The sequence below is a fragment of the Prionailurus viverrinus genome, chromosome A3 (genome assembly GCF_022837055.1).
Source record: "Prionailurus viverrinus isolate Anna chromosome A3, UM_Priviv_1.0, whole genome shotgun sequence".
Taxonomy (NCBI): Eukaryota; Metazoa; Chordata; class Mammalia; order Carnivora; family Felidae; genus Prionailurus; species Prionailurus viverrinus.
In genome coordinates this window covers 51,978,570-51,992,606 of record NC_062563.1, presented here as the reverse complement: position 1 = coordinate 51,992,606, position 14,037 = coordinate 51,978,570, and the positions used below count along the sequence as shown (strand labels likewise).

The following is a 14,037-nucleotide window of genomic DNA, read 5'->3' as shown; positions in this document are numbered from 1 at the left end:
TGTGCCCCAAATACATGGGCATTTGGGTAGATGGTGTCCTGGAATGGCCAAGTGGGTGGAGGCTGGACAGGGTGCTGATACCATGGGGTGGGTTTTCGGAACCTAAGCAGGACCAAGTTCAAATTACCATCTAAGGGGCTAAGGAAAAGTTCACTTCCCTCTGCCCTAGACATTAGAGCCAGGGCTGATTCTACATCCTAATGTGCACTAAGTATGGTGCAAATTTCATATGCCAAACCTCTTCCTTAAGAGGCCTTACTTCATAAGCATTAGTGGTTGGTCTGGAGCCTGTACAATGTGGGCTTTGGAGTCAGAGCTCCAGGGGCTCTGGCTCTCTGCCCTGCCACTCATGGATGTGTGACCTCAGGCATGTGACAGCTTCCAGACCTTGGCTTCCCACAATCAGGGATATTAGCACCTTGCTCATGGGGTGCTTACACTTAGCATGGTGCCTGGCGGCCAGATGTCTGGTAGCCATCATCATCACCTCTGCCATTCAGGGTTTAGGGATACTAGTGCTGGCCTTAGCACTAGTGATGTCAGTGTCAGTGCTGGCCGCAGTAGGCTGCTGGAGAAGAAAGGGGCACTCGCAGGCTTTGGGTCTGCACGCAGAAGGTGGATGTAGAAGAAGGCCCAGGGCATCTGGCCCTGGAGCAAGGTGTTAACCACCTGCCCCCTCATGCTGCCTGGCCCCTGCTGCAGGTCAGTGGTGAGGCTGAAACCTGGTACTCACTTGCCTTGCCGGTCTTGAGGCCCTGCTCCCTCTGGAGCCTCCAGCCAGTGGCTAGGCTTCTCCATGTGCTCCCCATCTGGCAACCCAGCTCCCCTTCCTGCTCAGGAACCCAAGAGGATCCCTGACCTCACCTTGGGCTGGGGGCTGCTCCATCCCACGGTAAGTGGCTGCCTTGGCTTGGCTTACCTCTTGGCAGTCTTGGCTGGAGCTGTGGTCAGCTTCTCAAATTCATCCTTCTCGGAGAAAATCACCACGCTGTCTGCAGATAAATGGAAAGATTGGGGGTGGGAGAAGGGAGCTGGAGTCGGCCCCTGACTCTGAGCTCATCCTTCCCTGCTCACTTCCTCTTTAGCAGGCCTGACTGGTGTCTAAACCACACCACCCTCAGAGCCAAGCACAATGTGGGGGCACTGACACTTTTTCCTGCAGCCCTGTTGTACGTTGCATGGGAGCACCAGTGTTATGAGGCCAGGCTGGTGAGTGGGGCAGACAACCTCCACCCTGGAAATGGACACCCGTGCTGTGGGGGCTGTGTATGCAGACCTTGGGCCTCTTTCTTCTCCTCTTCCTTGCTCACTTGGGCTTCCACACTCTTCACTGGGTGGCTGGTGCAGCATGCTGGTTGGAGAAAGGGAAGGGTGTGAGGAGCCTGGCTCGCTGACAGGGTAAGCTGATGGAGCAGTCTGAGAGTGAGGGTTTGTGGGGTGGGTGTAGGGGCATTGGGGAGCAGTCACCTGGGGCTGAAGGCTTCGTCTTCATGATGTAGAACATGATGATGAGGACAATGGCTATGGCCATGATGAAGATGGTGGACATGGCAATGATCAGGGCTGTGGCCAGGTGCCCTTGGCCTGAGAGCTCTGCTGGAGGCAGGGAGAGAGGGCAACATAGGGCTCAGGACTCCCTACAAGAGCCCATCAGGCCGGCAGGACCCGCCCTCTGAGAAGATGGCAGTGCCTGTGGCAGGAGATGCTTCCAGGGGACCCTCAGAATCCAAAACACTTGCTTAGCCTGAGACCCAAGCTGTACAGATTTTCTTTGGGAATCATGTCAGGACTGCCCAGGAGCTCTCCTGGCTGGTCTTAACTAAGGCTGATCCAGACTTCTCTGGAACCCCATGGTTTGGGTTCACTCAGTTGTTCCTGAGGTGCTTGCTTGTGCTTCTACTACTTTGGGAGCCCTGGGTCAGGTGGGATATGGAGAGGAAGAGACCCATGAGCAAGTGTCCTGAAGACAGTTCCACCCAAGGTTTTTCTGAGGGCTAGAAATTCTATTTTTGGTTTGGCTCTGTCCTGTGTCTCATGCAATTTCAGTTGCATGTAATAATCGGAGTCTCAGGGCAAAGGTGGTACAGGTGCTGCCACACCTCTTCCTCTGTTCCATCACCTCCACCATGATTCTTCCCTGGGGCGGTTCGCAAGGCGGTTCTCAGTCATTTCCCCAGTAATGCCTGCTGTTGATACATACAATGCCCTGACGTGTGTTCTAATTCTCTGAAATCACAAGATTCTTGTTGTCATGAGGCAGGATCCAGGTTACCCACCATGGGAAAGGGATAAGATCTAAAGCACTGGGGACCATGTAAGGGAGGTGGCAGCCCTTTAGGAAGAGGCATAGAGCTTGTAGCCCCAGCACTGCCTGTTTCCACAGCTGCCCATCCTCCCCAGTGGGGTGTGTCTGCAGGAAAACTGGCCTCAGCTTGTCATGTGGGGAGTATCATTATTTGGATGCCAGGTATGGATGATATAAACGTTGTAATATTCTCTGTGGTGTGCTATTCCTGCCCCTCACTTGGGGTATGGAGGAAATGAGACTCATATATCCTAGCAAAGTCTTCCTGCTTTGATGCTCTGTGAAAGTACAGGTCAGGTTTGGAGAGCAATGCCAAGGCTGGCACGCTGAGTGCACTGTGGGATTTTGAAGGGCCCCCAAGCCTCACTGAGACCAGGGCCCTAAATATGCTTAAATAACAGCATTAAAACTGCCAGATGGCAGCATGAGGCCTTGACCTGAGAGAAACATGGGTCTTGGGGTCTTCTGCCCTCCTCAAGATTTTCCATCCCTAAGGGAATAGGTAGTGAAACGTAGCTACTGGAAACAAATATTAAAGTGTTGAACTCAGTAGGTTTATCTGAAAGCCAGCAACAGAATGGCTATTGCTGTCCAGCCCAGCCACGGCCAGGAAGCTGGCTCCCCTCTGAGGGGCCGCCTGTGCTCTGAGCACCACCCTGCCATCCCCGGGATGTGCTTTTCTTGCCAGCATGTTCTAAGGGGCCCAGAACACCCATGGAGAGATCCATTCCACTCCTTGCAGAGATCATGACCACCTTCCTGCTACTGGGGGCACTGAGGAGCCCTACTGCTATTCCTCATAGCTGCTTCCAGCCTCCCTTTTGCTCTTATCCAAGCCCCTCATTTCAAGCTGGCTAGCTGCAGAAGTGCAATCCTTACCTTTGTGGGTGTGCTGGAAAGGAGAGAGGGTGCTGCTGCCAGAGGTGCTGGGGAAGTTGGCAGAGACTCCGGAGCTGGCTCCTGTACCTGCAATGAGAACCCAGTCACCGTGTATTCCTCGGGATGACCTGGACAAGCCCCACCTCCAAGGATGGAACGCAAGGTGTAGTCACAGAGCCCAGATCTAGTATTCTAGATTATGCAGGGACTGCAGCAAGGGGCACGGGACAGGGAAACATTTTAATCTCCTAGAATGTTTCATAATCCCTAAAGAGTGTTCTGACTTCCCAAGGGTTAATCTTCAAGAGAAGACACGTAGGTAAATCTGCTAAGACTAAAAAGTGGTGCCTCACCAACTCAATATTTCTATGAACAGAGGTAAAATATATGCAATCTATAAAGATGAGAAAAGTACATATACATACAAGTATTACTGGAGGAAAGTAATAATTGAGAAATTTCTTCAATTACACAAAACAGAAATGTCTTTTTAATACTTTTTCTAGTTATAAGAGTAATATGTTCCATTATTAAAAATCAGGAAAAAAATGGGAACACAAGAAAGAAGTAAAAGAATTGCTAGCTGAAGTTGAAAATTAGGTGTGTTTTCCTTTAGGATTTTCCTAGGATTCATTTTTGTAAATGTTTATTTATTTTTGAGAGAGTCAGCATGAGCAGCAGAGGGGCAGAGAGAGAGGGAGACACAGAATCTGAAACAGGCTCCAGGCTCCGAGCTGTCAGCACAGAGCCCGACCTGGGGATCAAACTCACGGACCGCGAGATCATGACCTCAGCTGAATTCAGATGCTCAGCCGAATGAGCCACCGAGGTGCCCCTCCTAGGATTCATTTTTAAAAATACTTGTCCTCAAGCAGTTTAAGAATAGAGATGAACTTTGCCTTCTTTCAAAACTGTGACTCCTAAAACTTCCCTTCTCTATTCCTTCTATCACTTAGCAGGGATGAAATGGACGCTGGTTTTGTGACCAATTGCATCACTGAGAAATTGGTTAAAACAAAGCAAAAATGTTCTGCCACAGAAAACACAACATCCTGATAGCCAATCTTCCTGTAGGCTGGACTTGAGTTTTGCCATTAACGAAAATGATCATGTTTCAAATATGCTTCCTCTGTCTCATTTTTGTCTCTGCCAGTTCTGGAGTAATTTGTGAAGTGTCCTTGCACGATCCCAAGTAAGGGCAGGTGAGCTGGCCTCTCCAAAAGTCACACACTCGGTCCCCCAGCTGGCCCAGCAAGGAGTGACACCTTCCCTGGGACCCTGGTCAGCCAGCCTCAAGGCTTTCATGAGAGCCATCTGTAACACAGTTTCTTTAAGAGAAGTAATTCAGGAGAAACCACACTCTGTAAGTGGTATTTCCAAAACTACCCGTGCACACAGCTTGGGTCAGCTTGGGAGATGGGCACCACAGCCAACTGGGTGAGGAAAGTCCTGTTGAAGTATCCACACATCTGTGTCCAGTAAGTAGACAAGGTCACAGGAGAGCAGGGCCAGAACAAAAGAGAAAACTGCAAATACAACGGGGACAGACTGAAGATTGGCTCCCGGGGTCACTGTACTTCTGTTGGGTGCCATGGGTCTCAGGGCTGGCCTGTCACTTGGGTTTGCCAGGAATGTAACTGTTGCTGCTGGATGAGAAATGTCATCTGCAGGTGGAGGAGTCAAGAGGTGGGCTCTTTAAACCACACACCTACTGTAAGGAAGCACTGAGGTGTGTGAGGCACAAATAACCCCAGCAGCCCCTGCACAGGGGCCAGCCTGGGAGCCCAAGAAGGCTTGTCAGCAAAGTCACCTTGGGGCGTGCTGGGACCACCCTGCCACCCTTCCAGCCCAGGCCAGAGCAGTCTTGCTAAATCAGACCTCTCAGCACCAGAGGTGTCTCCTGTCTGGGGATCCGTCACTTCTGGAGCCCAGGGGTCTAACTTATCTGGTGCTCCTGGTCTTTGCCCTTTCACCTGGTCTCTGTCACCTGCTGTGCTGCCCCAGACATGGATGTGGCTGTGCCAGGACCACCACACAATGGATGGAGCAGTCCCCTCCCCTGCACAGGGCACTCTGAGTTCTGTGGCTCTGGCTTCTCTCCTCTTTCTCAACTGCTGGTTATGGGGATCACTTCTTAGCTCTGCCATTATAAGAAGGGGGGCATGCTGAGGGGTGCACGGGGCACCAACGCAGCAGACCCTTGTGTTAGTGCAGACTGCAGAGCTGACCCGCTCAGAATGGAGGTGGCCTGCACCTTCCTCCCCCACCATCCCCAAACTTTTTAGCCTTTTCACCTGGCCTCAGAACCAGTGGCCTCTCAGGAAGTGCTGGTGGGAAGGTGCACCCCCTCTCCATCTCCCTGTGAGGGCTATGTGCACACAGCAAACCCTGGGGCTGGGGGCTCTGCTGTGTGCATCTCACAGGCCATGCGGCTCCCCTTCATCATGGTAAGGGGCCTTCAACTGCATCCAGGCAAGTAGGAAAAGCAACATGGGGCATGGCTTTAAGCAGAACCCAATTTCTTTTTTGAAAGCAAACAGGACACTGAAAATAAAGCTAATCTATCTGTTTGGTAAGGGGCTGAAAGGAGTTTAAGCTATTCATCAGGAAAAAAAAATACCCATGGGCTCTGTTTGTGGATTTGTCATCTTTGTCTCTTCTTGTCCCTTTCTGCCAGGGCTTGCCGGCCAAGGCTGGGTGACAGAGTCTGGGGTTAGAGGCACAAATGTGCCCAGGCCTGTGGTCCAGGGAGGAACAATGAGAACAGCCCAGCCACACACAGACTTGTGAGATGCCTTTGCACCCGACTGGCAGGACTGCTCACACAGCGCCATCAGCAAACAAGGTGTCCAGGCTACTGCATGTCAGTAAAACACATCTCACTACACCCAATGGACAGCTCCTGAAGTCGGTCAGGTGGCAAGGTGGGCCCTGCCTCCACCCTGGTTCACTAGACGTTCCCCCAATTGAGCTCTAGCCAGTGTCAAATGAATGGCCCTGGCCTGCAGGTGCTGGGTGGGGTGTTCTCTGACTGTTCAATGAGCCCTGAGCCTACTAGAAAAATGTTCTGTTCTGAGCACATCCCAGGGAGAGAGGGAGGGTAGGCAGGAAGGCTGCATGATTAGAGGTCTATCTCTGTGGGTAGGTGCCCTGAGTACAGCAGGCCACCAGGCCACCAGGCCACTGCATGGCAATTTCCCTATTCCAGATTCCCCTTTGGTCTAATGAGGGTTAACTCAGTACTGACACAAGTATTTGGTGTCCGGGAGGTTTCCCTCCACTCCAACACATGGCACGTTTTGGGTCCACTTGGCCTCCTCAGAATGGATTGTTAGGTGAACATATTTCTCAGTAGTTTCTGTTGGGTGGCCAACTACTGGTCCATCTTACACAGCATAATGCTCCCACTGGAGCCTAGCTTTGAATAAGCAGAGATAAGTCCTTTACACACAGAGTCAGAGAAGTAGATGAAAACCGTAGGCCCAGAAAATCGGCAGACATCTTCACACAAGGTCTATATTAAAATGAAAGCAAGTGGGTCCTGGCTCTGCTTAGCTCACTGGTGTGTTCGGGGCAGACTAACTTGAACAGTAGGTAGGGGAGGTGGGGGTTCTACACGGTGTAGGCCCATTTTCCTCAAGAAGATTTTGAGAACTGTAAGCTTGTGGCTCAATGTAATAATACCTCTATTCAATGTGATGACAGGACTTATGGGGCCTTTGAGGTTTGTTAATCCACACAGTTTATAAATATGCCGTATGTGTTACAGACTGCTGGTCTTCTCTGCATAGGGCAAACAGGTTGGATTTTCAGGAGTGGTTTGTTTCTTAGAGCTGTCGGCGCAGGTGCCCCCAGGATGCTGTGTTGGCCCAGTGCCCCCCAGTGGCGGAGCTTGGAACAATGGGCAAAGCTGCTGGAAACTTGGCAGGAGGGTGTCTCCAGGATCTCCCTGGAAATGCAGTCTAGGAACCCACCCCAGACCTGCCTTGTCGGGATCTCTTTCTTAGCAGGACTCTGTGATGGATGTACACATTGCAGTTTGAGAGACACTGTGTTAGAAACAGCTGGCCATTGGCATTTGGGAATGCCACAGCTCCACATTTAGTGGGCATTGCATGATGGCATCTGAATGAAACTTGCCACAGCTTTCCTAAGCAGAATTCTCCAAAACAGACTCTGGTTGAGTCTATCCTGGACCTGATGCAGGGCTTGTCATCACGGAGGAGGGATAATAAAAATGAGGACATTGGGACAAGTGAGGACCCAGCCCCGGACCTGCCTCATTGGTCCCTCCAGCATTCTGTGAGGGTGGGCTCCTGTTGGTCTGGTCCCACTGGGGCAGGTGGGGGACAGAAAGTCAGTGTGGGCTACCTGGGGTGGGACCACGCTCACCCATTGGGCTGTGGAACTCTGCCATCTGCTCCCTAAGCACCCTGTGTGGTACTGGGTGGACTCATCATCCACGGATGATGCATCATCCATGCACCATCCCTCACCACATCTTATGACACAGATATCCACATTTTAAGGATGAGGAAACTAAGGCATAAAGTTAAGTAACTGTCCTAAGAGGGGAAACTCATAATGAAACCCAAATCTTCCTGGCTATGGCACCAGGCCACCTCTGTGTTATCACACCACAGATTCCTTTATGAGGCAGCCCTCAGGCATGAGTTCTTCAGAATGTGCGGGAAATAAAAACAGACAGTGCTGGTTCACCAAGTGAATAGTGCTCTTTGACTTGGGCTTCTTCTCTTTTTTCCATCTGGTGCTGATTTGCCAGCGCCCAGATAGGGATGGGATTGGAAGTGACTGCGGTCATTGCTGCATCTGGAAGGAAGCTGCACACTTTCCTATGGGCAGGTCACAAGCAGGGGAGGAGGGGAGGCTCCTCTGGGGGTGCTCTGAGCATCCAGGGGCCTCCCTGTTGCACTCTAGTTGGTTTAGAGAGGAGTCCTCATTTGCACTTGCTTTGTGCTTTCAATACTGCAAGTATTTTGTGCACGTAGGTCAGCCCTATTGGCATACTGAGAGGATATTAGTTTCTCAATTATACAGGAGAGAAAACAGATGGAGGGTGGTTCCTGGCTTGCAGGGTTTTTCACAGTCCCTGAATACCAGGCTCCACAGTAACGTCCACTAATTTCTGTTCTCATGAGAGAGAACAACTGGCCCAAAGGCAAGATGATCGCAAACAATGGCCCCTTCACCCTACATTTCATAGAGCTGTGTAGGGAAGATGCTTCTGTAAGATGGAAGAGGAACCCCTGTACAGAGAGAGGGAGAGTGCCCTAGAGGGTGGGGGGAGATGTGACAGCTCCTGGCTGGCCTTCTCTGGTATGGTGTCTTCCAGACTCCTGCATGGGTGTCTTTCAGGGGGCTCCTGTCACCTCTGGTCAGCTCCAGGTCTGCATTATATGCTTTGCCCAGGGTCCATGCCAGGGTCTCTGACCACAGGTTTGCACACTCTGCTACTCACTGACTCTGGGTAGTTTCATGCAGCAAGTGCCCAGGTAAATCACATCAAAACTAGAGGGAGCATCTCAGCTTGGAGGCAAAGGAGTTCTTGACCACTGACTGTAGGCTCAGGAAAGGCAGCACCTGATGGGACTGGGACAGCCAGCCAGTGATGTCAGGATCCTGATGAATGAGGCTTCACTGACTCTCCTGGCTTTCCTGGGGTGGAGCTGTTGAAGGCAGCCCTATGGATTTGAGTCCCAGGGTCTTCATGGAGGCTGTGGTCACAACCAGCTTTTCTGATTCTATTGGCTGCTCCTGAGCAGGAGCCTTGGTTTGAAAGATCTCGGGACTGAAGCTTGGTGCAGGGGGGAGGTGCAGACCCCAGAGCTGGAGAGAGAAACTCTCACATGCACACTTGAAACCCTGACCCAGACAGGGCTCCATTCACCATGACACCCCACAACCTAGCTGGTTACCTCTCCCCATTTTCCAGATTGGCAGACAGAGGTCTGGAGGCTTGCCCCTTGACTCTTGGCTTCAGTGTCTTTGCTGGCCTCTTTTAGGGCTGGATGCTATGAACCCACTACAAGGCCTTACTGGAAGCTGGTTTTCAGTTAAGCAATTCAGGGCTGGGGGCTGGGGAAAGGATGCACTTATTTTCAAAGTGTCGAGGGCTCAGGGGCTCTGCTTTCTCTCCCCGTGTGATGGACCCCATTGTTGGACGGCAAGAGGAGGGAGGCACCCCTCCCCTGCCTCAGAGCTCTTCCAGCCATCTGGCTGGTTATGGAAGGCCTGGGCAAGAACAAACCTCATGTGTGTGAGCTTGTTTTCCAGGTTCTTCAGGCAAAGAGACTTTTCTGCATAGGTAGGGGAGTGCCTCACATCTTTCCAGTGAGAACTCCATCCCAGAACTATCTGGTATTGAATTAGTTGGGATCCTCTAGCAGGAGGCATTGGCACGGCGAGCAGACTTCACCACGGGAACTGCTGGAAGCCTGGAGCCCTTGGCCCTCCCCTAACTTGTGAATTAATGAGCATGTGGCTGGGTACAAAGCTTAGCTTTAAAGATATGCAAATCCATTACTGCCAATGCATCTACTGAAGTTATCTAGGAAAGAGGGGTGGCCCCCCAGGGGCAACCTGCCACATGCCCACCTGCCCACTTGGGCATCTCCTCCCCCTGAACCATAAGGTGCGGGCGGGGGGCGCGGTGTGGAGTGGTGCTCCTTGTTTGCTTCTCTCCTTCCCTCCCTCCCACTGCTCTTAAGGGCAGGCCCTTGTTCTACTCCCCTGGGCAGGAATATTGTGAGAACATGGAGTGGGGGAGAGGCAGGGTCCCCGCACAGCCCCTCTTCTGCCCTGTGGTAGGAGTGGGCCTGGGGGAGAGCAAGGAAGGGCTCCTGCAGCCCAGGGACAGCTGTCCACCCACTCTCTTCCATGGCGTCTCTCCAGACCATAGATCCAAGGGGCCACATGCTACATTCTCTGGAGCAGAGGTCCCTGGCCCTTCCTCACAGATACATGCAGTGAGAATCAACCAGAATGAGAAGGGGAAAGAGACAGCTTAAGGTGGGACTCTGAATCTGCGAGCCTCACTGATTACATGGGCTTTGTGGAGTCCAGTTCATTCACTGTGACCACTCCTCATCTTTCCCTTGGTCTCATCTGGTTTGAAATGTATATACAAGAACTTAAAATTATCTAGTACTTTGCAGGACTTTGCAAAAATTCCTTGGCAACTGTGATCTCATTGGTCTTTCCAATAATTGCATGAGATGGAGGGTTCAGATTTTAAAGCCGCATGTCACAGATGACAAAACTTGTTCAAGGTGTCAGGTGACTGACTCATGGTTCAGCTATAGCAGACTTCCCTTCAGGGACCTGCTGCCTGACTGGCCAGGCCATGGGAGCATTTTTGTTTATGCCTTCACTGTATTCATCTGCCTGGGTGCTGGGACTGGCTTATTTTTTACAACACCGCATAACAAGAGATACCAGTGCTGAAGCAGCAGTGTTCCAATGGAAGGACAAGGGCACTCACATTCCTTGGTGTTAGGGGGTGCCAGGAGGCAGGAGTAGCAGACCATGCCGTAGATGTTCCTGGGTCTATTTTCCAACATGTAGTAGCTACAGGGAGGGCGAGACAAGACAAAGCAGACAGGTGAGCCAGGTGTCACCACAAGCAAGTACTGATCACTTGGCATGCCCGTGATTCAGGCATGATCAAAGTGTAACCAAAGTCAGGGATGAGACACATGCCATGGGAATCGGGAACCCTCAGAAATAGCAGCCCATTTTGACCACTGAATTTCTCTGGGAGTTTTCAGCATGTCTTGAAATGGAAAAATAGTTTTTCTAATAATAGGCCACTTTGGGCCTTTAAATCTCCTTTCCTTTTTGATTGTTTTCACTGATGAATTTGTTGTGTGTGTGTGTGTCCTCATCATCTTCATCCACATCATCGACCAAAGTATCTGTGTGCCTACCACATGTAGACCCTGATTAGCTCTCTGGGAGTTCCAGCCAGCGAGCCAGATCTCCCTGGAGGAGGAGCTTCCCCCCCTCAGCAAAAGCCTGTCTCAGAACCTCTAGCCTGGCAGGATTACTGGCAAATATGTCTATAAGCCCCTATGATACTGGCACCTCACAGACCTTCTGCATGCCTGCTAAGATTGAACGGAGCTGGCTGCAGTGGACAGAAAGCAGCAATGTCTAGAGAGGTCAACGCAGAAGGCCTTAGGGTTGGCCTGACATACAACCAGGTCATAACTGAAATTCCTTTGTTTCCACCTCAGGAAGCACCTGACTCAGACGCTGCATAAGCTCAAGTGTTCGCACTGGGGTGGCATGCACTGAATGAAACAGAGAAATCATTCACAATAAGACTGTGAAGTTGTTTACCCCCATTGATGCCACGTATTTTGAGCCTCCCAGTGTCAGTGTGCCAGCCCTGATGACCACGCTAGCCTGCAGAGCTCTGTACCCTGAGTCAGGACCCCTTAGACCTGGCAATCCTCACCTCCAGTGCTCACAGCTCTGGCTCCTTTCCACATGCAGACTTTGGCACCTCTCTTGGCATGTGCCTCACACATTCAGCGGTGATCATGAAACCATTTATCACATCATGAGAGGTCGATTAAGTAACGTGAGCTGGTGCCAACATTTTTCCTTATGATTTCAAGAGATGAAAAATCCCTCTTCACTATTGGCTTTTTCCATGGTTGGTTTTTAATCTCTTTCTTATTAGCCATGCACACCCAGGCCCCACTGATGGCAGGGTAGGTGGCAGCATGGCAGGGGTGCTGGGGTTGTCTTTGGACTCCAGCCGCCATGAGCTGGACCATTACCAATAACATTATGATCATAATTGCCTACCCTTCCTCAGGGCCTTTTATCCTCAGATCCCTCTGTATCTCATAAACATTAATTAGTCAATCTTAAAACAGCCTTCAGAGAAGCCACAACAGCCAGTTTTACAGTTAAGCCTTCTGGAAAAAGCCTCTCTCAAACAAATATTCTGCCACTCTCCATAAGGCATCTGTGCCTGGGATGCAGGAAGTGACAGTGGGGCCTATGGAGCATCTGCTCCCAAGAGGTGGCACGTGTCTGTGTGTGGCCTCATGAGGGTGACAGGCTTCAGGCCAGCCCCCTGATTTCTAACATCCAGACCCACTGTTGGCACTTGGGGCTCTGAGTTAGTCCTCACCTCCCCTTCGGGCACATTCTTCTGCTGGATCAGGACTGTTGGTGTGCCTGGCATGGGAGTCCCTCAGGGCCAGTCTTGCTCATAGCTATATTCCTACTATCTGTGCAGGGCACTGAGGAGGCATGGTTCTAGGCCAACATTGGTTGGAAAAATCAAATGAACAACACTAAGTTCTCCTCCACAGAAGTTCAAAGTTCACAGCCTGACGAGGGCCCTGAGGGCATTCTGTGCATCTTTCTTCCTCCCTTTTAAAAAAGAAGCAGCACAGCTAAACCTACCCTGTTTGACACCTGAGCTCTGAGCTCTGTCTGAGCTGAAGAGCCGCAGCTGCCCAGCGGGTGGAGAATGCCTGGGCTTAGAACATGGCTCCCTGATGGGTCTGCGGGGCCGCCACGCTCTGTGCACACTTGGGGGAGGGTCTGCTGCCCTTCCTCGCACACAGTTCCTTCTCGCTTTCATCCCAAGTGGGGGGCGGGGGGGGGGTCTGTCTGACTCCCATGGGGGCTTGGCAGGGCTGCAGCAGGGCCTCCTGTCCTGATGCTGTGTCTGGACCAAGCTGTGTGACATATTAACGTAGCCAAGAAACAAAATACTGAAAGGCAATACATCGAAAAAAATAAATTGGTTCCAGAGGAACTTCCCAGCCTGAGTCGGCATGTGAACTGCCTCTCACATTTCCAGGCATGTACCACTGCCCAGAACATTGTCAGGTGTGAGGGTTTCCTCTTCAGGGCTAACCTCAGCAACTCGTGCTGCAGCTTACACCCAAACCTCTCAGTCTGGCTACACAGGAGTGGAGAATCATTGCTGGGCTGCTTCTATCTGACAGATTCCCATCAGCCTGAAGCTGGGTGTTCATTCAGGGGTCTGTGTCCCTGCCACAGAGTATTGGGTCCCTCTGTCTTTCTGTAGAGGCCTGATTTCCTACACTTTGATATATGTTTTGACTTTCCTTAGTTCTTTTTTGTTTTTTGTTTTTTTTCCTTAAGGGTTGATTAAGGTAAGGAGAAAGATAAAACGCAGTTTAAATGGGGCCTCTAGAATCTTCTATGAAGGGGTTGACTTATTCCATGTAAACAGATATATAGATTTCCCCCAAAGATCTCCTTTCCTCAGGGCTCCTAAGCTTGTAATGGATGTGATGGAGCCATTGGATGTTGTCTTCCCACACAATGAGGCACGTAGAACCCTGTCCTTCACCTGGCCCTCCAACAACCCTAGAATGCCTTATTTGAAGGGAGTGGACGTGGACTGGAAACCGGCCAACAGAAGGTAAGATGGGCCACTGCCAGCCATGGATAAGACGCTGCTCTGGCAGGGGGTAGGGGTGGGCTATGAAATAAAACCTCCATGTCTTCCTCTTCTCCTGATTTGTTCCCTGTCCTCCCACACAGCATTTCTCAACAGGAAAGCCATGTATGCTCATTGTTCTGCCAGCATCTCAGCCGCATACTGACGCACAGCAGAGAGGGCAAAGAATAAGGGGAGTGTGCCTGCCAAACCACAAGGGGGGCAGGGCCAAGGGAGCCTATGGTGTTAGGAAGACAAATCCGTGGCGGCCTGCATTGTGGCCTGGCAGCCACATGGACTCCATGAAAACAGCCTTTCACTGAGTGAACAGCGCCAGCTTACCCAGACTCCTGGTAACCCTCCCCTGTGACACAGAGCATGAGAGCCTCATTTGTTC

At 51.2% G+C, this 14,037-nt stretch overlaps 1 protein-coding gene across 5 annotated transcripts in view; it reads right to left on the bottom strand.

The window, feature by feature from the left end:
- Positions 1-14,037, bottom strand: part of EDAR (ectodysplasin A receptor) — an 89,100-nt gene that overhangs the window by 10,402 nt on the left and 64,661 nt on the right. The window contains exons 5-9 of one of the 5 annotated variants that reach the window (XM_047854565.1): positions 10,686-10,771; positions 3,185-3,271; positions 1,468-1,596; positions 1,277-1,351; positions 920-992 (exon numbers count right to left, since the gene is read on the bottom strand). In XM_047854565.1, coding sequence (XP_047710521.1) covers positions 920-992; positions 1,277-1,351; positions 1,468-1,596; positions 3,185-3,271; positions 10,686-10,771 — 450 coding nt within the window. The remainder of the gene's footprint in view (positions 1-919; positions 993-1,276; positions 1,352-1,467; positions 1,597-3,184; positions 3,272-10,685; positions 10,772-14,037) is intronic. The other 4 variants (XM_047854566.1, XM_047854567.1, XM_047854568.1 and 1 more) reach the window with 4 other exon arrangements.